Here is a 26,527-nt window from a genome sequence, read left to right on the forward strand (position 1 = left end):
GGCATCTAAGTGGCTGTTGGGACATTAGCCAAGTGAACTTTACAATTTCTTCTTAAATAAGGACCTTTGTGATTTAAAACACACACACACAAACATATACACCAAACATACCCTAGCAACAGCAGCAGTAGCAGAAACAATAATAGCAGTCATGACAAAATTCCTGGCCTTCATAGTGGTTACTGTCTTAAATATGTGAGAGCATTCAATCTCAGCATGGTGTGTACCTTAGAAAATAATTCTGCATATATCTCAAGAAGAAGCTTGGGTCCCCAGTCTGGTGAACTCACTGGTCAAGTGTTTTATGAGCTTTAGTTCATGGAAATGTAAGTTATTTGTATATTATTCACAGTACTTGCAGCCTGGCAGGCTATAGTCCATGGGGTTGCAAAGAGTCAGACATGACTTAGCGACTAAACCACCACCACACAATATCTGCAGGCTCATAAAATCTGCAACTTCACTGAATCACTGCTGCTGGTCACCAGATCCCCAAAATAATTCCTTTCAAATGTTTCTTTCTTAAACCAGACCCCAGGGTTACTCTCGTGTTGACCTGTAGTGAACGTGATTGACCCTCAAATTTGTCAACTCTGTGTAAACACAAACCATCACTGGCTCCTAATGCTAAGTAAATAAAAGGGGATAGACACCTACCTTCTGGTGTGTGATACTAAGGGTAACCTAATCAAGAGAGAAAAGAAAGAAAGAAATCACTGGTCTCATCTCAAGGTGGACCCCTGTTTTCAGTCAAAGGGATGCCATTCTCTCAGCAGGGAGGTAATTGACAATAAGGAAAGAACAGCTGAAAAGGAAGTGTCCGCCTGAGCATTCAACTTGGTTGCCTAGGATGGAAGAGATAAAAACGGTTTTTGCCTGGGGTTCTGATTTCAGGACCCAAGTTCAAACATCAAAGGCACATTGTCTCACCCCCATTTCCCCTTTGAAAGCCCCGGAGATTCAAATCTGCAAAACCATGAAGCAGTGTCTTGCTGCATAACACTTCAGGGAAACAGCACCCCATCTGGTAACAGTCACGCACGTAAAAGCAAAAAGGTGGGGAGTGGGGGAGATTGGGCTGCTGCTTTCACTTTGATGCCCTTGGTGTTTTTGTTCCTGGAAATCTCTCTTCTTGGCCCTGAAAGATTACATCTCTCTCTTGGCCCTTTGCATTGTGATATTTCGGAATTGGCTAGCCCTTTCATCACATCCCTTGTCTTAGGTAAGAGGGAGCCTGGCTTTCTGGGACAAAGTAGGATGGCTGTTTGGCCTCTGTCAGCGGAGATGGCTTGCCTTTGGGAGAGTCTCTCAAACTTCAGAAACAAAATCGCAAGCAAATGTGTCTCTTTTGATAGTCATGTGAGTTTCATGGCCTGGCTTCATCTACCTTAAACCTGCTGCCCATGAGAAGATGTGAAAGAGACTGTATTCTACTCAATCAGAACTCCTACCATGGAGATGTCTTGCATGAGTTTACATCAGTTAAAAGCTCCTTCCAGCTTCTTAGAAACATATATGCTTTCTCAAGCAAACTGTGCCTTCTGAGATTCCATTAGATCTTTCTGGAAGGGGATATGGGCTTCTCCTATGGCTCAGCAGGTAAAGAGTTTGCTTGTCTCTTAGTGAAGAATCACTGCTTTAAAAATCCAGGCTCCAGTGAAGGATGTTCCTGCCTTCTCTTCGCTCACAACTTGTGGCCAGAGACAGTTGGGCCAGTAAAACGTGTTTCCACAAACCCAGCAGAGGTCCTGGAGTCAGAAACTGTTGCTGCCCTGGAAAAGAACCCCTTGATGGTGGCAGGATCCCAAGAAACTGCTGAATAATACATCTGAGCATGGTTCTCTGACAGAGACTCAGAACCAGTAGCATCAGTGCCTCCTGGGCCCCGCCCTAGACCTACAGAATCAGAACCCTGCAGGTGGGCCTGGATGTGCTGTGTAGGTGACTCTGGCACCCCACTCCAGTACTCCTGCCTGGCAAATCCCATGGGCGGAGGAGCCTGGTGGGCTGCAGTACATGGGGTCGCGAAGAGTCGGACACGACTGAGCGACTTCACTTTCACTTTCTAGGTGACTCTAATGCACTGTCAAGTTTGAGAAGCACCATAGAATAACCATTGCTCAGTCGGTTAGATTAGAAACCAAAGCAGGGCTGCGCTGTGAGCATCAGTGGTTTGGAAACACCTGTAGTAGAAGCAATTAACACTTTTCTCCTCTGGCAGAAGAAACCTTAATCTAGGATTTTCAGGCGGAGAAGGCAATGGCACCCCACTCCAGTACTCTTGCCTGGAAAATCCCATGGATGGAGGAGCCTGGTGGGCTGCAGTCTGTGGGGTCGCTTAGAGTCAGACACAACTGAGCGACTTCACTTTCACTTTTCACTTTCATACATTGGAGAAGGAAATGGCAACCCACTCCAGTGTTCTTGACTGGAGAATCCCAGGGACGGGGGAGCCTTGGTGGACTGCTGTCTATGGGGTCACACAGAGTTGGACACGACTGAAACAACTTAGCAGCAGCAGCAGGGTTTTTAGGCAGTAATCCAAGTCTATGCCCCAACCAGTAACGCTGAAGAAGCTGAAGTTGAACAGTTCTATGAAGACCTACAAGACCTTATAGAACTAACATCCAAAAAAGATGTCCCTTTCATTATAGGGGACTGGAATGCAAAAGTAGGAAGTCAAGAAACACCTGGAGTAACAGGCAAGTTTGGCCTTGGAATACGAAATGAGCAGGACAAAGACTAATAGAGTTTTGCCAAGAAAATGCACTGGTCATAGCAAACACCCTCTTCCAACAACACAAGAGAACACTCTACACATGGACATCACCAGATGGTCAACACTGAAATCAGATTGATTATATTTTTTGCAGCCAAAGATGGAGAAGCTCTATACAGTCAACAAAAACAAGACCAGGAGCTGACTGTGGCTCAGATCATGAACTCCTTATTGCCAAATTCAGACTGAAATTGAAGAAAGTAGGGAAAACCACTAGACCATTCAGGTATGACCTATATCAAATCCCTTATGATTATACAGTGCAAGTGAGAAATAGATTTAAGGGCCTAGATCTGATAGATAGAGTGCCTGATGAACTATGGGATGAGGTTCGTGACATTGTACAGGAGACAGGGATCAAGACCATCCCCCTGGAAAAGAAATGCAAAAAAGCAAAATGGCTGTCTGGGGAGGCCTTACAAATAGCTGTGAAAAGAAGAGAAGCGAAAAGCAAAAGAGAAAAGGAAAGATATAAGCATCTGAATGCAGAGTTCCAAAGAACAGCAAGAAGCGATAAGAAAGCCTTCCTCAGCGATCAATGCAAAGAAATAGAGGAAAACAACAGAATGGGAAAGACTAGAGATCTCTTCAAGAAGATTAGAGATACCAAGGGAACATTTCATGCAAAGATGGGCTCGATAAAGGACAGAAATGGTATGGACCTAACAGAAGTAGAAGATATTAAGAAGAGGTGGCAAGAATACACAGAAGAACTGTACAAAAAAGATCTTCACGACCCAGATAATCACGATGGTGTGATCACTGACCTAGAGCCATACATCCTGGAATGTGAAGTCAAGTGGGCCTTAGAAAGCATCACTACAAACAAAGCTAGTGGAGGTGATGGAATTCCAGTGGAGCTATTTCAAATCCTGAAAGATGATGTTGTGAAAGGGCTGCACTCAATGTGCCAGCACATTTGGAAGACTCAGCAGTGGCCACAGGACTGGAAAAGGTCAGTTTTCATTCCAATCCCTAAGAAAGGCAATGCCAAAGAATGCTCAAACTACCACACAGTTGCACTCATCTCACATGTTAGTAAAGTAATGCTTAAAATTCTCCAAGCCAGGCTTCAGCAATACGTGAACCGTGAACTTCCTGATGTTCAAGCTGGTTTGAGAAAAGGCAGAGGAACCAGAAATCAAATTTCTAACATCCACTGGATCATGGAAAAAGCAAGAGAGTTCCAGAAAAACATCTATTTCTGCTTTATTGACTATGCCAAAGCCTTTGACTGTGTGGATCACAATAAACTGTGGAAAATTCTGAAAGAGATGGGAATCCCAGACCACCTGACCTGCCTCTTGAGAAATCTGTATGCAGGTCAGTAAGCAACAGTTAGAACTGGACACGGAACAACAGACTGGTTCCAAAAAGGATAAGGAGTACATCAAGGCTGTATATTATCACCCTGCTTAGTTAACTTATATGCAGAGTACATCATGAGAAACGCTGGGCTGGAAGAAACACAAGCTGGAATCAAGATTGCCAGGAGAAATATCAATAACCTCAGATATGCAGATGACACCACCCTTATGGCAGAAAGTGAAGAGGAACTCAAAAGCCTCTTGATGAAGGTGAAAGTGGAGAGTGAAAAAGTTGGCTTAAAGCTCAACATTCAGAAAGCAAAGATCATGGCATCCAGTCCCATCACTTCATGGGAAATAGATGGGGAAACAGTGGAAACAGTGTCAGACTTTATTTTTCTGGGCTCCAAAATCACTGCAGATGGTGACTGCAGCCATGAAATTAAAAGATGCTTCCTCCTTGGAAGGAAAGTTATGACCAACCTAGATAGCATATTCAAAAGCAGAGACATTACTTTGCCAACAAACGTCCGTCTAGTCAAGGCTATGGTTTTTCATGTGGTCATGTATGGATGTGAGTGTTGGACTGTGAAGAAGGCTGAGCGCCAAAGAATTGATGCTTTTTGAACTGTGGTGTTGGAGAAGACTCTTGAGAGTCCCTTGGACTGCAAGGAGATCCAACCAGTCCATTCTGAAGGATATCAGCTCTGGGATTTCTTTGGAGGGATTGATGCTAAAGCGGAAACTCCAGTACTTTGGCCACCTCATGCGAAGAATTGACTCATTGGAAAAGACTGTGATGCTGGGAGGGATTGGGGGCAGGAGGAGAAGGGGACAACAGAGGATGAGATGGCTGGATGGCATCACTGACTCAATGGACGTGAGTCTGAGTGAACTCCGGGAGTTGGTGATGGACAGGGAGGCCTGACGTGCTGTGATTCATGGGGTCACGAAGAGTCAGACACGACTGAGCGACTGAACTGAACTGAACTGAAGCAGATCTGGACTTTGGCCCTTTTGAAGGCAGGGGACAGCTGAATTGATCTAACAAGATCTGTTGGTCACTAATAGTACCCCATGTTCTTCTTCATTTCTGTAGTTATTCATTCATTCATTGTACAAAAATGTATTAAGCACCTATGTTCCAGGTACTGGTCTAGTAGGGTGAGTATGTATTTCTTGTCCAAATGGGCTTAGATTTGAATGAATCAATTGCTTTGCAATTACTACTCTGTGATTTTGGGGTAGTGACTTAAGCTCTCTGAGGCTTGTTTTCTTAGCTATAAAATGAGGTCAATAGCTAGCTACTTTATAAGATTGTGAGCATTAAGCTAATGGGTAGGGACTTCCCTGGCAGTCTTGGTAAGACCTCACCTTCCAACGCAGGGAATGCAGGTTCAGTCCCTGCTCGGAGTACTAAGATCTCACATACCTTATGGCCAAAAAATCAAAACATAAAAAAAAAAACAACCAGAAGCAGTAAGGTAACAAATTCAATAAAGATTTAAAAAATGGTCCACATTAAAAAAACATCTTAAAAAAAGATAATGAATAAAATTGCTAAGCATGGTCTGAGCTCCATGCTCAATAAAGCCATACTAGTTATTCTTGATGTGATGTTAGAGATCTGAGAGGTCATTGCTGGCTGGAGTAGAAACTTCTGTTGGGTGGTGGTGGGATTGAGGTGAGATTGCCCAAGTCAATGATTCTGAGCTCTGGATGCACATTAGAATCTCATGGGGTGTTTGTAAGAAGGAATGCTGATGCCAGCCCTAGAGATTTCAGTTTGATTGGCCAGGCTGAGAAAGACTGGCTTGATCCTCCAACTAGGAGGAAACGGTTGTCTTGGTCTGATCATTTGTCATCAGTGGATTCCAGAGCAGAACATGCATCTGGCAGTCGTCACCAGTGAGCCGTGGGCGATACCTCTGGGCCTTGGGTTTCCTTCCTCAGCCATTTGGTTGCTGCCCTCATCAGGGACTCAGAGCCCCATGAAACAGTTTGTTGAACTTGGCAAAGTGGTGTGTTATGCTTGTGTTTACTCTTCTGAACCCATGGCGAATTGCTGAGTACTTTAACACACTCCCTCTGCTGCCAGATTCACAAGTTCCACATGAAGTCTCTCTCATCAGACTGGATCCAAATGGAGGACCCACCCCCGATCACTTGCATAGCCCTCAGAGAGTTTTCTTCACTTAGAATCAGATGAACAAGCTCTTGGGCTATGAATCTGTCCAGTCACGTTTTTAATGAGTTTCCTATGAAGTTAGCTATTTGACCTTCAAGTGTATTATTTTCATTGTTTTCATTTGATTACACCCAAGTCATTTTTCTAGAGGCAGGAGATTAGACATAAAACAACCAAACGCGAATGCTACTCCCTGGCTGTCCAGCCTCGCCCTCTTGGGTTTCCTGGAATTCAATATTTTCTAGTGCCTCAAATAATACCACTTGTACTTGAAGCTAATTTTTAAAGAAAAAAAATGAACTGTATTGCCATGTAACATAGGGTCTTTTGAAATGAACTGGGATGCCTCTGTAAATTTGCCAAGGCTGCAACTATTAGAAGGGCTCATGGACTTGTCTTTACAATGATCATACCCTCCAGGGGCATTTGGATCATGAAAGGGGGACTGGACTTGATGAACTGTAACTTATAACTTTCAGAGTCTGAGATTTCTTTGATTTGGGAATTTGTGCTCTGCCCGCTTTAGTAATTCTGTAGAGTGGGTTCATCTGGTAGGTGTGACTCCAAGATCGACATCGGTGCTTTGGGACTCCACTGGGAACTGAAGAATGGACCCTAGTTAAGAGAGCCAGGCTTGCTGAGTCCTTTGATGCCTTTGAGTGTTAGTTCACGATCTCCTCTATTCTTGAACCCCTCTAGTCCAAGGGCACAAATACAATCTCAGGAGTGGATTCTGCCAACAGAGATTCATAATAATCCTGGATTTGATCCAGGCATGTCTTCATTTGTTCTTCATTTTTAAACTAAGACCTGCTGCCTAATAATAACAGCTGATACTTATGTGTCTGCTTACTGTTATGTGCTGGGGTAATCCTTACGATGAGGTTAGAAGCTTCCATTTAACAGATGAAGAAACTGAGGGAACAGAAAGGTTAGGTAACTTGCCAAGGTCACTCAGCTGGGTAAATGGCAGACCTGGATTTGAACTGGGAGTCAAGCTCTTAAACTCTGCACTCTATTGTCTAATGAAGCAGACTAGGATTTAGGGTTGAAAAGAAAGTCATGAGCCACTCCTGGAGGGTCAAGCAGTGACCAGAACCAAAAGTGTGATAACCACAAATCTGACTTATCCACCCTAAGTGATAAGGGGGTATGAACCTGAAAACTATCACAACACTGTTAACTGGCTATCAGTTCAGTTCAGTTGCTCAGTCGTTTCCAACTCTTTGTGACCCCATGGACTGCAGCACGCCTCCCTGTCCATCACCAGCTCCTGGAGTTTACTCAAACTCATGTCCATTGAGTTGGTGATGCCATCTAACCATCCCATCCTCTGTCGTCCCCTTCTCTTCCTGCCCTCAATCTTTCCCAGCATCAGGGTCTTTTCAAATGAGTCAGTTCTTCACATCAGGTGGCCAAAGTATTGGAATTTTAGCTTCAACATCAGTCCTTCCAATGAATATTCGGGACTGATTTCCTTTAGGATGGACTGGTTGGATCTCCCTTGCAGTCCAAGGGCTATACTCCAATACAAAATTGTTGTTAGTCGCTCAGTCGTGTCCAACTCTTTGCGGCCCCATGGACTGCAGCATGCCAGGCTTCCCTGTCCTTCACCATCTCCCGGAGCTTGCTCAAACTCATGTCCATTGAGTTGGTGATGCCATACAACCATCTCACCCTCTGTCGTCCCCTTCTCCTCCTGCCTTCTATCTTTCCCAGCATCTTTTCCAGTGAGTTGGCTCTCCGCATCAGGTGGTCAAAGTATTGAAGCTTCAGCTTCAGCATCAGTCCTGACAATGAATATTCAGGGTTGATTTCCTCTAGGATTGACTGGTTGTCTTAACTGGAATCCATTCTTCAGTTTCCAGTGGAGTTCCAAAGCAATCTCGGAGCTGCACATACCAGATGAACCCACCGTCAGGAATTACAGGAAGGGACAGAGCACATATTCCAAAATCAGAGAAATCTCAGACTCTGCAAGTTAGATCCTGAAGGAATCCAATACAAAATAGAAAGTTTAAAAAAAAAAAAAAAAAGTGGAATGAAACCATATAGAGAAGTCCCCTACAGTGATTTTCAGGGGAGGGAGATGAAGGTTGTTTTCACAGAGGATGGGATTTCTACCCCTTCACTGCCCAAACTGAAGAAGCATGCTTTTTCCTAGAAGTTCATTGGAGGAGGGTGGAGTCCAATAGTTGGTCCAACATGGCTCCCTGATTGGCGTCTTTCTCCCATACAACCCCTCTTTGCTGGCTGTTTTCCTGCCATCCCGGTATTTGCCGTTGGTCCCTTCAGATAACACTGATGAATAGTTCTTGGCCAGGCTTTTGCATCCACTCTTCCTTAGGTAGTTTATACACTTTCTTTCATTTCGTCTGCCTTCTGTGGAGTCCACTGCTGGCTGTGGGTGGCCTGATTGGCTCTGGTTCTCCTTGGGCATGCCAACCAACATCCAGAGTTTTGGTTTAAGAAAAGACAATGAGTGAATTAAAGAGCCTTTCATTGTCCACACCAGGAAACACATTGAGTCAACACTGACCAACTCATGGACAATGGGAGAGCTGCCAGTTTAGGTTATTTTTCTCACTCTCACTGCCCTAGGCTTTCTGATGTAAGGTATTAGAGGACCATTTTATGGAGCCGTGAGCCCATGAGGTGTTTGAAATTTAGTTCTGGGGAGGTAACTCTTGAAGAATGAATCCTGTATTGACTAAATGACCTAATTAGGCTGCAGACAATTCTTGCAAAGGAAAGATCACTCTATTTCTGAAATGAAAAAGAAAAAGGCTTTCTGCGAGGGTCCTTCTGAACTTTAATAAAAGAGCATCCCTGAGGAGTGGAATGGTCTGAGGTTTTAGGAAAGTAATAAAAATGCTGGCAATGTGAGGAGGCCCCACCACGGAGGGAAGGGCAGCATCCTGGAACTGATTTAGAAAATGGAGCTAATGGAACGCAAAGGCGTGAAAAGAATTCTGATTGATCCATTTTAGGCCCTTGGCTTTTTGCTTAAAACTAACAAATGAGCCTTCCTTTTTTTTTTTTTTTTTTTAATTTATTTATTTGGCTGCATTGAATCTTAGTTGTGGCATGAGGGCTTATGCCCTGAGGCAGGTGGGATCTTAGTTCCCTGACCAGGAATTGAACACACATCCCCTGCATTGCAAGGCAGATTTTTAACCACTGGACCACCATGGAAATCCTGCCTGCCTCTCTTGAGGTTACATGTAAAGCAGAATGATAGGTTCCAATTTTTATAACCTGCTTCTCTTGGAACATTAAATGATTCCCACCCTCTCCCTTCCCAAGCCCATTTTCTTCCTAAATGGCCTCTTTTTGGCTCTAAAGCAGCCAGTGGATGGTTGAAATCCCATGATCTCCTCACTCATCAGCATTTCTCCCAGGCCAGGGCATTGTTTTTATCGTATGCATTTTCTCGAGTTCTACAAGTTGTGTTATTAACCCTGAGGGCAGCAGGAGGGAATGGTTAGGAGTTGGGTAATTAGGGAGATTGTGAAAGCCAGGCAATCAGAAGGCAGAACTGGACTGTCAAACTCAACATCTGATGAAATTCAGAATTAATTGCGAGAAGTAGCTGTTACCATAGTAACCAATTCCCACTCTCCCTTAAAATGGAAAATAAACAGAAAACAGGACAAATACTTCAAGTGAGTGTCTGGAAAGAAGGCCCTTCTGTGGAACAGTAGGAGAAAAAGGAGAGAGTCTGGATATTTTAGGATTTGCTGAGACAATGGTAAAACCAGTTCCTGCAAACAGAATGCAAGGCGTTTTTGATGGTTCAGTTCCACCCTTGTTTTCTCTAGGAATCTCTGCAGGTCCTTTCAGACTGCCTTTCCCATCTTCCTCTCTGATCATCCAGGTACTTAAAGTCTGTATCTCACAGGTTAGCCCTTGACTTGTAAGTGCTGGAAGGGAAAGGCAATCCACTCCAATATTCTTGCCTGGAGAGTCCTATGGATGGAGGAGCTTGTTGGGCTACAGTCCATAGGGTTGCAAAGAGTCGGACATGACTGAAGCAACTTAGCATGCATGCATGCATGCAGTTTTCTTCAACTAGATAGCAACTCCTCCAAAAAACAGTGTCTTATGCTATGTTTGTATCCCCTTTATCATGTAGCGAGATGCTCAGATAAATGCTTCAGATAGGCTGATAAACAAGCATTTTCAGAAAAGGGAGTGATGTTGGTTAATGAAAGAGAGTCTTTATTGAGTATTAGGCAAGAAGGGTAAACCTATGATGGAGAAAGGTGGTGGGGAGTCATGACGAGAACACACGCTTTTGAGTCACACACATTTGGGATCAAATCCTAACTGGTTATCTTCCTGACAGAAATGCATACGGAGCAGCGTCAAAAGACATACACAAGAATGTTCGTAGCGACTTGGTTCGTAGTGACCCTCACCTGGAAACAACCCAAATGTCTCTCACCAGCAGAATGGATACATTCACAAATTGGAGTACTCTACCGCAGTGAGGATGGATAGTCTTTTGACTCCATAGAACAGCATGGATTAATCTTACAAATATAATGTTGAACGAATGAAGCCATACACAAAAGAATATACTACATGCTGCAATTCCACTTTTAGAAAACTCAAAATCCAAAACTAATCTGTGATAGTGGCCTATATACATACTCCTGGGGAGATGGTTAGTGACTGAAGAAGACATGGTGGGTACTTGCAGGGTGCTGGCCACATTGTTTCATGATCTGAGCGCTGGTCCCTATTTATGAAGTAGGGATAATGTTAATCTCATAGGATTGTTAGGATTGGATGTGACAATCCATGGCGTGTAGTAATTGCTCAATAAATGTTCACTATAGTGATTACAATGAACTTCCCTGGTGGCTTAGACCATAAAGAATCCGCTTGTGATACTGGAGACCGGAGTTCAATCCCTGGGTCTGGAAGATGCCCTGGAGAAGGGAATGGCAACCCACTCCAGTATTCTTGCCTGGAGAATTCCATGGACAGAGGAGCCTGGTGGGCTGCCATCCATGGGGTTACAAAGAGTCAGACATGACTGAGCAACTAACAATGCACAGTGATTATGGATCAGCCTTCTTGGAGGGATCGCTGTCTGGAGAAGTTCTCGGGGTGATGTGATGAAATCCTGCACTGTTTCATGGGTCCAGGATCCTAGATGCTACCCTGTCCCTTGTTCCATCTGTTTATTTTTCTTGGCAATGTCTTGGTCACATGTCTGCTGAGCTCCTTGTGGGCTCTTGGTCACAGGTTTTCTTGGTCACATGTCTGCTGAGCTCCTTGTGGACATTCAAGGACTCTGTTCTATTCATAGTCTGTTCCTTCTTTCTCTCGTCTTAGTCCCTGGCACTGTCCACTCCGGTGAGCCTGCTTAACATGCTCCTGGTTCCCCCACGCTCACACTGCTCCTTCTGATGGCTGGTGTCTCCTCCCCTTCTTACCCTGGTAGAGACTTCTTCCACTGTCCCCCATGGGTGCTCTGTAAAGCTCTGTTGCTCTGTTAAAAACCTGGGTCTGCACCACATGGACTCAGGCCCCACACTGTAGGCTGACTCAAGCTGAGCTCAGTTTCTATTCAGGGGTTTAATTTTCCTGGTAGGCCTGGCTTGTCAAGGGCCATAGTTTTCCTTACCATTCTGGAGCCACCAGGCTTCTGGGTAAAACTGTCTGGCCAAGAGACACAGGCTTTCATTTTTCAGAAAGGAAACCCTTCCCAACTGGTGGAAAATAAGCTTTTGCTTGGTGACTAATAACATAAACACAGACGAGATTTCTGGGCTTATAAATAACCAGTTGTAAAAGTGCCCAAGGGAAGCAGCCCTTTTTTGCCCGAAGAATGGCTGAGAGTGTTCCTATCACCTGGCTGATAGAGACCTTACAGTAGGCAAGCCCGAGCCGTGGGCTGGGGGTGCGGAAACCGGTCATTCTTCAGGACGAATTCCCAAGGCCTTGCTCTTATATGTGATAAATCTTGGGCTACTCTGGAAAAATAATAGCTGATCTCTAAGGTTCTTCCTGCTCAAAAATCCTGTGATTCTGGAGCAGCCACCACATGTTTTAAAGAGTGATGCCAGTGGGGAGAGGAAAGTCTTAGGGTTTTGTTTTGCCAGAGCTGCCTAAGAAGCAGACAGAGTAATTACAAGAATAGCTCACGGTGACTGAGCAGTGGCTTGGGCACCGTGCTCAGGGAGCTAGGGCCCGTGAGCTCACTGAATCTCCCCTTACTGTGTGAGGAGGTTCCTGGCCTTATTTACTGATGAAGAGACTGAGGTTCAGAGAGGTCGATGTATGTGGATAATAGGATAGGGGCCAAGAGCGTGGAGTGTGCAGTCATTTGAGGGCTCAGGCCTTGTATTTGCTCTGTGGCCGTGGCAGTCACTAACCTCACTGTACCTGGGCTTTCTCATCTGTAGAACAGGGATAGTCATAGGACCAAAGCCATGTGATATAATTCATGCAATATCGGCACAGTGCCTGCACATAGTAGGCCTTCCAAAAATGCTGCTATTATTAGGAAGGGCTCAGAAACGTCATATATAACACTTCATGGCCTCCTTGATGAATCACTGATGCTCCAAGTCTAGAAATGTTTGCAGTTACCTTACACAGGGTTGCAGTTATGGCATTGACCCCGAGACTCCAGCTGCTTCCTACTGGAGGACTGAAGAGTGGGGTTCCAGAGCCAGGCCTGGTCATGTGGACAGTTCTCTTAACCCAGCTGCCCACCAGCCCTGCCAGCAACAGTGGGGCTCTTGCCTCATTCATTCAGCATTTCCCAAACTGACTCCTAGTTAGTTCAGTGGGAATATTGAAATGGCCAAATCACCCGGCAAAACTCAGGGTTAAAGAAGCCAGGTGTGATCCAAGGGGTGATCAAGTATCAGCATTTTCCAAATATTTTACCGATGTTTGACCGTGGAACCCTTTATTCCTCTGGATGTCTTGCGGGACTAGTGCTCCATGAAACATGTATTTGGAGCTGTTCCCCAGCCCCTCCAAACACAGTCAGCAAAGGAACAAGAGTGAAAGGATTGGGGGAGATTATTAGGAAAGGGATGCCTGGGGACGTGAGACAGGTGGACAGAACCAGGGTCTATTTTAGAGGTAGGAGCAGCAGGACTGACTGTTGGAAGTTGTTTAGTAAAATGTTCGGCACATTGAACTATGTCAAACAGGACTGTGTTTATACCTCCTTGATACCAAGTTAGCCAGTTGGAAAGGGACACGTCTGGTCCCTGTCACAGGCCTTTTGTATGCATGCAGCCAGTGACCACACCTTCTGCTGGTCACTGAAGGGACCAGTGGCTTTGGCCTTCTTTAAGCACGTATCAGGCTTGTTGGAAGTGTGAGGCTCCGTGTTTATTTCCCTATCAAAGTACTTTCCCTCTCTCCCCTTCAATTACCTCCCCCCAAACCCGCTCTGCCACCCCAACTTTTAAAATTAGAAAACCCGCTGCCCTCTCCAGGGCCTGTCACTCTGTCATTTTTTGAGGCTGAGCCATGCATCTTGAGGCAGGTTTTCCAGTTTCCAGAGTTTATTGTCAATGAAAAGTGCACAACAGGCTGAAATCCCCAGCAGGAGCCAAGACTGCAGGGTGCAGCGAGGCCAGGAGACTTGGGAGCAGCCAGTTTTATCTGGCTGTTCTCTCTCCTCCTCCCCCCTGCCCTCCTGCTTCTCCCTTCTTTTTTATCAGAGAGGTTTGGCTGGACTTGAAGGAGCCAAAGAGGAACTGGAGGGGCCTGAGCTTCTAGCAGCCAGTGACAAGATGTGGGAGGACAGGGGACCCAGGCCTGGGCACGTTCTGGTTCACTGAGTGTGTCTGTGTGTCTGGCTCAGTGCTAGGTCCTGGGGTCCAATAGTATTGATACCAACAAGAATAACTAACATTATTGAGTGAAAAGGCAGGCTTTGTTATAAGCATTTAAAATACCTGATATCAATAAATCCTCCCCAAAATTCTAGAAGTACGTACTGATATATTCACATTTTACCGTTAAAGTGAGGCACAGAGAGGGCAAGCAACTCTTCCAGAGTCAGACAGCAAGTAAGAAGCAGATCCAGAAATCTACTTAGGAGTGTCTGGTTCCAAAACTAGTTTTTACCTCTCTAAGTCTAGGTTCACAGTCCAGACAGAGGAAATAAATATATAAGTCAGCAAATATATCCACGCAGTTTGAAAGTATGATAAGAGGTAGAAAGGAGGCAACATGGATGCCATATTTGAGTTTATTGTTGCCTGATGAGTTGGAGGGGCCCTGGTAGGTCAGACAGGTGGGAGTAAAGAAAGAGGGAAGAGCATGGAGGTGGGAAACAGCAGTGTGTGTGTGTGTGTGATAGTGAGAAACAGTGAACAGTCTGGCATCAGTGGGCATAGGGGGCCTGACAGGGAGCGGCAGAAGCTGATGAGATAGAGGGAGGTAGGCAGGTATCTACCTGGGAAGGAGGGTCTTGGGTATCCTACAAACATTTTTATACTATATCCTTTGGGAGCGATGGATTTCAACACAATGATTATTTTGTACTTGGTCAAAAGACATCATATGTGAAAAGCCCCAGGCTTTCTGCTTATAAAACAGCAGTGGGGTGGCTTTGGCTGAGGTGGAGCTGAGGACCTGAAGCCCATCTTTCATGTCCTTCTCTGACCTGGACCCATGGGCATCTGACTGCCTGGAACTCCTAGGTCAGTCTAGCAGAGTTTGAGCATCATTGCTGGAGAATATCAGGGTTGAGTAGAGAGAAGCATTTAGTGCCATGCAGTGGTTTCCTGTAACAGTCCAGAATGCATTTATGAAGTGTTGAGTCCCCTCATTTAATAAATATTGATTGAACCCCTTTACCAAAAGGCTGTGAATGCTTGGGATACCTCAGTGAATAAAACAGACCAGCCTACTTTACATTCTAATGGGACAGACAGAATAAATGCACAGATGTGTAACAGGGATAAGAAGGGCCCATAGGACTTGTCGGACCTGGGGGGCCACATTTGGAAGTTTGGGTTTTGTTTTGAGTAAGATGGAGAGTCTGGAAGGTTTTGAGTAAAGAGGTGACAAGTTCAGCCACCCATTTTTCCATATCCAGTGATTAATAAATGGTTGTTGTGTTTGTTATTCCCCATCATCCCATCAACAAGGGAGATGTAGAAGTGGGAGGGGCTTGTGAGAAATGAACCTGGTGAAGGGGGTGGGGTCCTCAGAAGAGAGGCACTTATCCTGCAGCATTAGCAAGGCGAGTCCAGTCACAGCAGCGATGATGTCATTGTCCACCTGTCTGGGCAACTTGCCCCTCTCCTCGTCACGCTGATGGCCGGACTGGTCTGCCCCCTGTGCAGCGACATCTCCACCATCGCCTCTCTCTACTGCGCTGTCTGTAGTCCTAAGTGAGCTTCTCGGTTAAACAGGCTGTTTGTGTGTCGCTGTTCCCCCCGCAGTGTTTGAGAACAAAGATAAGATTGTGATCATCATGGAGTACGCCAGCAAAGGGGAGCTGTACGACTACATCAGCGAGCGGCGGCGCCTCAGCGAGCGGGAGACCAGACACTTCTTCCGGCAGATCGTCTCCGCCGTGCACTATTGTCACAAGGTATGGCCCGCCCCCCACGCTTCCGCTGCAGGTGGTTTCCATGGCACCACGCGATTCTGTTCATGTTATGAAGGTGACATCTGTTCTTTGTAGTATCAGTTCAGTTCAGTCGCTCAGTCGTGCCCAACTCTGCAACCCCGTGGATTGCAGCACGCCAGGCTTCCCTGTCCATGACCAACTCCTGGAGTTTGCTCAGACTCGTGTCCCTCTAGTCGGTGATGCCGCTGTAGGCATTGTAGTATATACAGAGAATTTATAAACTAGAAAGAAGAAAATCACCATCACCTTGAATCCCAGAATCCAGGAATCACCCACTATCGACATTCTTGTTTGTTTCTTTCCAATCTTCTTCCCTCTACTCCTCACATTTATTAAAAGCTTAGTTAATAATTTTAGGTTTATAGGAGTTCCCATGATAGTACAGAGTCCCCAGGCACCACACTCAGTTTACCCTGATGCTAACATCTTACAAGATTGTTGTCCGCTCATTAAAATGGAGACACCCACATTCGTATACTGTGATTAACAGAACTCACAGTTTTGTTTTACTTGGGTTTCACCAGTTTTCCTACTTGGATTTCACCAGTTTTCCTACTTGGATTTCACCAGTTTTCCTACCAGTGACCTTTTTCCATTCCAGGATCCAATCTAGACACCACTTTGTATGCATTTTTACATTTCTGTCTTGCTACTTTTTTCACTTAGGATTTTAATTTAAACAGTTTCCTAGGTTACTAAAAATTCTCTATCATTATTGTGATTGTTGGATGTTTAGACATTCTAATTTCTGGTTATTATAAATAATGATTGACATCTTTCTACAGTAACCTTTTTTCTATCATTTGAATAATTGACTTAAGAGAAATTCCAGAACTGGAATTAGTAGACCATAGGTTCTGAACCTTTCTATGCCCTGGTTTCTTTCCCTTGCATAGGTTACATCCACATAGGTTATGTACGAGTGTGCGAGTGTGGGAAGTAACTTCAGTTGTGTCTGACCCTTTGTGACCCTATGGACCATAGCCCGCCAGCCTCCTCTGTCCATGGGATTCTCCAGGCAAGAATACTGGAGTGGGTTGCCATTCCCTCCTCCAGGGGATCTTCCCGACCCAGGGATTGAACCCGAGTCCCTTAAGTCTCCTGCATTGGCAGGTGGGTTCTTTACCACTAGCGCCACCTGGGAAGCCAGGTTATGTACACACATGTACAGTTTATTGCCACACAACTAATGGGATGTACTCTTAATCCCCCCAGTTTAGCTACCCTTGGCCTCTGCAGAAGGGAGTGAAGTACACACATAACTCCGAGCCGTACTTCACCCAATTATTATTTATCACTTTAGTCCTGATTTTCATCCCATTCATACTTTTCCACAGAACTGTCACACCTGGAACAGTCCCTCACTTTGAGTGACTTGAATCCAGCATAGCCTCCAAACTAGAGTCAATTTCTTCACTGAAGTGATTGCAACACAGGGCCTTCTGGTTTGTTCAATATTCTGGTTAATTGAGAATCACTCTGGGATGACCATCTTCTAATTATTTACAATCTAAAATCCTTAACCCATGAACATTATTTGACTTCTTAGCTGACTCAAAAGGCACTTATGATTCAGATTGTACAGTGTTTTGTATCTTATCATCATGCATTACCATAAAGCATCATAGATCCTATTTTCATTATTTAAGAGTGTGAAACTTGGATTGTGTATGAATGGGGTTTCCATCTTATGAAAACTAGGAATGCAGCCGTGTAAACCAAACTACTTCCAATGCTTAAACAAAATCAGCCACCTTGTGATCTATATCTTTTGTTCAGGAGCCCTGCTTTGTGCATGTCTGATTTCAGAACACATCCCTGAAGGTTTGAATTAGAAAGAGTGGTAGAAATACATGTTTTCAACCTCTTCGGTCAGTGTTTTTGGAGAAACTAAGAATTGTCAAATGGAAAGGAAACTAAGCAATAAAGTACCAGCTGTGAACATGCAGATTCTGAACTAAAGAAATCCTGAATGAAAGAGAATTCCTAGCCAGTTGGTTTGCTTAAAAGGGCAGCTTCAATTGCAAAGGTCTTTTATGCTGAATGATGTTAAAAACATCTCCCGGTCTGAGTAGCTGGTTCTTTCAGTTCTTCTTCTCTTTCCCTGCCCACCCACCCCCTTAAAACATCGTTGGGTTTTAAAAAGAATTAAACTGGACAGTTGTTACTGCTGTATAGACCAGCGGCCTATTGGTTAAGGATTTCTTTTCACTGTTCAACTGGCTGGCTGCTTGTCACTGGGCTCAGCAGCCAGCCTTGCCAGTGTTTGCTTGAATGGAAAGGTCCTGCAGTATGGCAGGGGTCTGCTTTGGTCTCCTTGGCCTCTCCGCCTTTCACCCTTCACCCCACATTGAGTTCTGCCCAGAAGAGAGGGATTTCTAGAACCTTCCCTCCCAGCTGCTTAGGAAATAACCCTTGGAAGGGCTTCTGTTATCCTCAGGACAGTTGTGCACGGTTTTCTGGGTCTAAAAAGGTTGAACCCAGTGTTGGGGAGACAGGTAGACAGAGAGACAAGCCAGGTCTGTGAGCCCTGCATTCTGAGCCGCCAGCAGGGAGATCTGCCTCTTCCCTGGGAATCGCCATCACAGACAGACGATGTCTGCCCCTGCCTGGGACGATACTGCTTTCACACGGTGGAATGACATTCCCACAGAGAATCCCCCCGCTGTTTTACAGGCTCTGAGGGAGAATGGATTCCAGTCATTTTTCCCTTAACCACGCAGCAAGTGACTAATGCTCTCCCGTCGCTGGTGCTGGTCGCTGGCGGGGTGCTTCATGACAGTGAGAGAGGCCCCCGAAGGATGGGGGCGAAGACCACCGGCGCGGGTGCACTTTAATCTGTCAAAGATTTTTCCCTTTGCTCACCCTCCTTCCCCTTCCTCCCCCTCTCCACATTTCTCCTTCATCCCAACTACTCCCATTCAATTCCCTGCATGTCTTCTCATTTCAGAATGGTGTGGTCCACCGGGACTTGAAGCTGGAAAATATACTGCTCGATGACAACTGTAATATTAAGGTAAAGCTCTTGCCACGCTGATGGATGTGCCAGACCTGGGGATTGTAGCCGGTGGGGGGCGGGGAGGTGGTGGTTAAACGCTGCTTCAAGCTGCAGCCTACGAATAAGACGGCCACTTCCTTCCCTGGCTGGCGGGGTGGGGAGCATCACGAGGTGGGGTGGGGAGCATCACGAGGCTTGAGCCCTCAGTTCGGTTGAATTCATGCAACGAGCATTTATCGATCTCCAACTCCATGCCAGACATTGTCCTAAGAACTGACTTAAAATACCGTCCCTGCCCTTGGGAAACTCATAGTCTGTAATGATCACCATCAAAATACTTACAGTAGCCCAGTGCATTTGTATTCACATCATATTTGCCCGATATCACTTAAATAGAATCTTCACAACAGCCGTGTGAGAGACGGTTATTTATATCATTTAACAGATAGGGAAACTCAGGCATAGAGATGTTAAATAACTGTCCTAAAATGACACAGTGGTAAGCAGCGGAGCTGGGGGTTTGAACCCACGTCTCTCTGATCCACTGAGCCCAAGTTTGAATCATTCTGCTGGGTTTGCCCGCAGGCCCCCAATTTTATTATCTATCCTGGTCACTCCTCTGTCACTCCCATCCCCTGTCTCCTACTTCTCCTTCACCCGCGCCCCCACCCCAGCTGTGGAACCGGGAAACTGAAATGCTGTTGGGAAAAGAACATACCAGCAAGTGATGGGGTTGACTTTTATGGGGAATATTATTGCTGGCTGCTGCTGGAGCTGGAGAAAGCTCTCCTGGCCAACAGGGTTCCAGTGCCTCCCGCAGAGCACTCCAAATGGCCTTTTGATCATGGCTACAAAATAAGCAAATGCAGTTTCAAAATAAACGGGAGCTCACCGCATGGGTTTCATTATGAAATGGCCTTGGTACTCCTGGCACCAGGGGTCCCTCCCATTGGCTGCTGGTGACGTTAGTGCCTCATCCCTGGTCCCCAAACCAGGCATGGGAATGACCTTGCATCATCCCCTCCTTTGGTTGTTGCTCTCAGTTGGGGGAGTGCATCACAGGGAGACTACTTCCTTGCCAGGGAGAATGGAGTTGCCTTGCTGTTTGGATTCTGTTCGTGGATCATGGTGGCAACCATTAGTCACCATCGTCCTATGAGAGGCCCCTGGAAGACACGTCAGGGTGATCTCTTTTTTTTTTTTTTTGTGAGTGGTTGGCGGTGATCACATATTTCTCTGTAGTCCATAGTGTAAGAAGGAAACAGTTGGTCAAATTAGTCTTTCTAGGAACAGGAAGTGAAATCTCAGGGTTTCTCCATTTCTGGCAAAGTGGTTGGGTGATTCTCGAAGGAGCAGTGGCTGCAGGGTTAAAAAGAGTTCCATCTTGTGTGGTTTACTAGCTGCTTGACCTTGGGGGAGCCACTTAACCCTGTTTCCTCAGCCATAAAACAGGGAGGTGGTAATGCCCACAGGCTTGTCTTGACGACTGAACAAGATATCTGTTTAGCTTTATCTGAGCACTGTTCAGTGAGTCAAAGTTAAGAAAAGCAGTGACTTTGGGGTTGGAGGGCCTGGTTTTGTAATGCAGCCTTGCCCCTTACTGACAGCAGTGTTTAGAGGAATTGTTCATTTACCTAAACCTCAGTTTCCTCATCTGTCCAGTAGAGATGCCAGCCCATTTCTTTGGGGATTGTTGGTTATCTGTTCATTACCATGTGTCAGGCCCTGTGCCTAGTCCTGGACAATCCACGACAAATTTGAGGAATTTAGACAGTCAAAGCTCTTAGCACTTGACTCTTCATATCCAAGGTACCTGCTGATAAGGCTGGCCGTCCAGGAGGAAGTTGAACAGGAAGTCAGCTGCACTGAAGGTGCCTGGGGCTTGGTGGTCAGACCACAGCGAGAGAACTGGGTTCTGCTCCAAGGGACACATTCTAAGGGCTTGTGTCTTCCACCCTGGCAACTTTCTCTGCAGGTTCTTCCTGCCACCTGCTCCCAGAGCTCTCAAAACAAGACGTAGTCTTTAAAAGGCCTGGAATGCAAGCCTGTCATTCAGGGATTGGGTTCTGTGGTACAGCTTGACCTCCTGGTCCCACGATGTAGTAGCAGAAGTGATAAGGCACATAGCTTCCTATGGAGTCATAGAATTCCCCAATGGAGGAGAAGAATGGTTAGCATTCAGAAAGCAATTGTGCTGGGAACAATGGGCAGGAGGCCTGAGAGAATGGCTCATTTACATAAAGCAAAAGGGCAGTGATATAGGGCCTCTCAGCTCCCAGGACCAAGTCTTCCATCCAGGGTCCCTGACCATTATGTAGGGAAAAAGCAGATACATTAAATATTATGAAAATTGAGGTTTTGATCCTTTTGCCTTAGGAGTCTTTAAGAATTTCTACTCCTGGCATTTACCAAGCTAAAATGCCTAATTGAGAGTGAGAAGAGTGTGTGTGTGCTCTGTGTCCAACTCTTTGCGACCCCATGGACTGTAGCCCACCAAGCTCCTCTGTCCATAGAATTTCCCAGGCAAGAATACTGGAGTGGGTTGCCATTTCCTCCTCTAGGGGATGTTCCTGATTCAGGGATTGAACCCACTTCTCTTGAGCCTCCTGCATTGGCAGGCAGATTCTTTACAACTGCATCACCTGGGAAGCTATAACCTTCCCTTTCTCGGATGCTATCCCTTCCTTCTGCTTGTTCAAGGACTCCTAAAAGGATCTGAGAAACCTAGAGCTTGAAAGAGTCTTTAGGTCATTTTCTGACTGCTGTTTTAACCGTTATGGCCTACAAAGTCTGATTGCCTCAGTACATCACTGTGTCTTTGTTTCCCTGGAAAGTGGCACAGAGCTTGTCACACAGTAGGTACTCTGAACTGTTGGATTTTGCAGCGAAGGGATGACAGCCAGGATTAGAATTCACATGTTTGACTTCCAGGAAGATTCTCTTTTCATCATCTCACACCCGCTTCCAAGGTTTTTGAAAATGTGTTTCAGCTGCCGTTGATCTCTCTTCTGGCTGCATGTGCTCAGCTCTTCCTGACTCAGCATTTTGCTGGAAATATATTTAGAAAGGGCACTTGTAGCAAAGACAGACAGACACATGGCTGCAAGCTGGCCTCCGAGTTCAAGAGATCCCATGTCATCAGTGTCTGGACGGGGTGGGGGGCAGGGGGTGGAAGGGTGGAGGTGGGCATTGACCTTCAAGGTCTGTTACCAACCAGCAGAGTATGAGCAGCAGGTGCCTCTCAAAAGGTGGGTCCATCTTCTGTGTTTCAAGGGTAAAGGGCCTTTTCCCAGGAAGCCTATAAAAATGTTACTGGTGGAAACTTGTCACGTGTCATTGCAATTTTGGTGTGAGCCATGGCTCTTGTTTCGTTCCTCTTCCCTTCCCTTCCTGATGTTGACTTGCAAAGAGCACATCTGGCGTTGGGAATTATTTATCTGGCCACTGCGCAAGGGTGCGGCTTCTAAAAATATTCACACAGTCAGTCGGCAGAAAGAATGAGAGCAATGTGCTTCTCTGGGTTGCATTCCGTCCTCTGTGGAGAAGCATGTCTACCAAAATAGACACCCAGCATAGCATTAATTTGCAATTAATAAAAACGGGCCAGATTCACATCCCACTCTCTGGGAGAATGGAATGCTGACAATTCCCATAGATGGCTCCTGTTAAAGTGCCTGACAATGAGAAGAGGGCCCAGCACCAGGGTCAACCGACCCCCAGAAAAGAGGGCTGGGAATTTGGTGAGCTCCCAGGGCTCAGAGTAGAAGGACGCAGGGGAAATGGCCCATTGCCCCTGATGACAATGGAAAGACCCACTGCTGCGGATAAGAGCGGCTCTGAATGGCCAGGGCTGAGTTGAAATGGAAGGCCCGAGGCTTATCAAGACCAGGATAGGCAGCTCAGGGTATGGGCCTCTGGGCTTTGATTATATGAATGTGAGGATGCTGCGTTCATGCATTCACACATCCATTCATTTGCTTGTTCATTTGTCCACTTATGTGTGTGTGTGGGTACATATATATCCATGAATGCCTGTATTCACTCCTCCATCCTTGCACTTATCCGTTCAGCAGAGTGAACATCTCCCATAAGCACTACTTATTCGACCACAAGTATTTACTAAGTTGCTACCGTGTACCTGACGTGGTGCTAGATGCTGGGAATTTAATAGTGAACCAGATGTCCAGGTTCTCCTCTTCTCAGAGCTCAGGCTCTAGCAGTTGTTAAACTAGCTGTAGTAATAATGAGGCCTGAGAAGGTTACGGAGGTGAATGAGGAAAGTAAGGTACCTGCCCTAGTGGATTTAGCATTCCAGTTGGGGTCACAAACAATAAATACATCATGTAGTTCTCTGGTGGTGACGAAAATCCATGCAGGGTGAGGCTGGAGGATGGGGGTGTTATTTTGGCCAGGGGCCAGTGGGGGTGGGGGCAGTCAGAGATGGCCCCTTGCATAGGACTCAACTCAAATTCACTAGGCTTTTTGGCCTTTGTACACACAGTTCCCTCCACCTGGAATGCCCTTCCTATTGATCTTTACCTACCCATCCTTAGAATCTCACCTTCAAGTCCTCTTCTTCCAGAAAGCTTTCTTTGGTCCTTACCTCTTAGCAGGCCCAGATGCTCTACTGTGTGCATTATAGCCCCATTGTAACCTTCCTGTTAAAAGGAAGCAGTGGGTCTGAACTATGGGAGGATCAGAAAGCCATTGCTGAGGTTGTGGTGACTGAACTGGGTTTTGATGGATGAGTAGGAGTTCAATAGAAAGGAATGTGATGACAGCCTTCATAGAAGGCTATGGAGTGTGTCTTCCTGAAGAGTGACACAGGTTCCTGAAGAGAGCCCATGTCCTCCTAACCCACCAAGAGCCATAACTCCTCTTTATGTGGAGCTTTACAGCCAGTGCACCTCTTCACCCACATCTCAGACTAGCTGCATTCCTTCCCTTGGCCTCAGCTTCCTCATCTGCAAAATGGGGATAACACCTAGGGTTGGTGTGAGAATTTAATATACGTACCACTCACAGAATGGCGACTGTTGTGTAGCAATGCTGCTGTTATTATGATTTTCTCATTTAGTTTGATTTTGCTTTTCACAACAGCGTGTGGTTGGGCCTGTTGCAATTCCCTTTTCCAGAAAAGGAAACAGACTCAGTTGGAAGTAGTGATCACTAACATTGACTGAAGGCCTGCTATGTATAAGGCATGGTTTAAGGCACTTCAGTCAGTTCAGTTCAGTTGCTCAGTTGTGTCTGACTCTTTGCAACCCCATGAATCGCAGCATGCCAGGCCTCCCTGTCCATCACCAACTCCTGGAGTTCACTCAAACTCATGTCCATTGAGTCGGTGATGCCATCCAGCCATCTCATCCTCTGTCGTCCCCTTCTCCTCCTGCCCCCAATCCTTTCCAGCATCAGAGTCTTTTCCAGTGAGTCAACTCTTTGCATGAGGTGGCCAAAGTACTGGAGTTTCAGCTTTAGCATCATTCCTTCCAAAGACCGCCCAGGGCTGATCTCCTTTAGAATGGACCGGTTCGTTCTCCTTGCAGTCCAAGGGACTCTCAAGAGTCTTCTCCAATACCACAGTTCAAAAGCATCAATTCTTCGGCACTCAGCTTTCTTCACAGTCCAACTCTCACATCCATACATGACCACTGGAAAAACCATAGCCTCGACTAGATGGACCTTTGTTGGCAAAGTGATGTCTCTGCTTTTGAATATGCTATTTAGGTTGGTCATAACTTTCCTTCCAAGGAGTAAGCGTCTTTCAATTTCATGGCTGCAGTCACCATCTGCAGTGATTTTGGAGCCCCCAAAAATAAAGCCTGACACTGTTTCCACTGTTTCCCCATCTATTTGCCATGAAGTGATGGGACCAGATGCCATGATCTTCGTTTTCTGAATGTTGAGCTTTAAGCCAACTTTTTCACTCTCCTCTTTCACTTTCATCAAGAGGCTTTTTAGTTCTTCTTCACTTTCTGCCATAAGGGTGGTGTCATCTGCATATCTGAGGTTATTGATATTTCTCCCGGCAATCCTGATTCCAGCTTGTGCTTCTTCCAGCCCAGCGTTTCTCATGATGTACTCTGCATAGAAGTTAACTAAGCAGGGTGACAATATACAGCCTCGATGTACTCCTTTTCCTATTTGGAACCAGTCTGTTGTTCCATGTCCATTTCTAACTGTTGCTTCCTGACCTGCATATGTTTCTCAAGAGGCAGGTCAGGTGGTCTGGTATTCCCATCTCTTTCAGAATTTTCCAGTTTATTGTGATCCACACAGTCAAAGGCTAACCTCTACCAATTCATTTGGTTTCATGTCAGCCCTATGAGGTAGGTTACATCATAACCATCATCCTCTAAGTTACAGTTGAAGGAACCCAGGGTCAGAGTGGCTGACATGCAGCAAATCCCCTGGGGTCTTGCGACAGTGCAGACACTGACACTGTAGGCTCTGGGCGGGGCCTGGGAGCCTCAGTTTCCAATGGGTTCCCAGCTGGTAGGTGATGCGGCCAGGATTTGAGCTCAAACACTCAAACCCAGCATCCCTTGCTTTTCTCATCATATGATGCAGCTTCTGTAAGGCTGGACATGCTTATTTTGGAAATGGATGTTAACTATTTCTCTTGGCTCTTTGGTGGACCCTGAGCAAACAGTTGCTAAGTAAACCAAACCATTGGCATTATCCTAATGGCTGTAGTTCATAGAGTCGGCCACTACTAGGGCTATTGCAGGGCTTTACATACATGTCTTTAATCCTCACAACAGCTTTAGAGGTGGGTTCTACTATTATTCCTGTTTTGCTGATGAGGAAATTGGTGGCAGCTCCCACGTCAGCTGGCAGTGCCGAGTCTAAGGCTAGCTCCAGGTTCTTCTGGCTGCACAATCTCTGATCTGTCCGGTGCACGTCCTCTTAGTCACTGCAGTTACTGTCTGACCACAGCTTATGTTATCAACATCAACTTTCTTTCCCAGAGGTTAACCATCAGCAAGCCAGTACTTCCTTTTTCATTGGGTGAACTCCCAGGGATTACTCACAATAATCTTTAAAACAATGGTGGTAAAATATACGTAACATAAAGTTTAGCATTTTTAGGTTTTCAGTTCAGTAACATTAAGTACATTCACCTTGTTTTGCAACCACCACATCCATCCACTTCCAGAACTTTTACATCTTCCCAAACTGAAACTCTGTTCCCATTCAACAGAAACTCCCCATTCCCGAACCCCTGCCCCTGCATCACCCGTCCCCCACCCCGGTCCTGGCATTCCCCCCTTCTTGATGAACTTGACTCCTCTAAGTACCTCACATAAGTGGAATCATGTAATATTTATCCATTTGTGTCTGGTTTGTTTCACTTAGGTGACTAGTGTTTTCAAGGGTCATCCATATTGTAGCAAGGCTAATTCTTTTGAAATGTGAATAATCATTTTCCAGTTTGTGTCTCTGATTTTCATCCAGCAGGGCACGCCTCTAGAAAACAACAAAACTCCAGAAATTAAGGACATGAGCGTTGACGTTTTTTTCAGAGTTCAGGCAGAATTGAACAGCCCAGTGTGAGGACAGAGGTGGTTCCGAAGAGGGCAGAGCAGCAGTCCATTAGCAGTACAAATGCAAAGTGGTTACCTTCCTC

At 45.7% G+C, this 26,527-nt stretch overlaps 1 protein-coding gene across 1 annotated transcript in view; it reads left to right on the top strand.

Annotated features, from left to right (window-relative positions):
• NUAK1 (NUAK family kinase 1) overlaps window positions 1-26,527 on the top strand; it is a 78,158-nt gene that overhangs the window by 38,807 nt on the left and 12,824 nt on the right. The window contains exons 3-4 of the mRNA XM_055574893.1: window positions 15,709-15,860; window positions 18,850-18,915. Coding sequence (XP_055430868.1) covers window positions 15,709-15,860; window positions 18,850-18,915 — 218 coding nt within the window. The remainder of the gene's footprint in view (window positions 1-15,708; window positions 15,861-18,849; window positions 18,916-26,527) is intronic.

The sequence above is a fragment of the Bubalus kerabau genome, chromosome 1 (assembly GCF_029407905.1).
Source record: "Bubalus kerabau isolate K-KA32 ecotype Philippines breed swamp buffalo chromosome 1, PCC_UOA_SB_1v2, whole genome shotgun sequence".
Classification (NCBI taxonomy): Eukaryota; Metazoa; Chordata; class Mammalia; order Artiodactyla; family Bovidae; genus Bubalus; species Bubalus kerabau.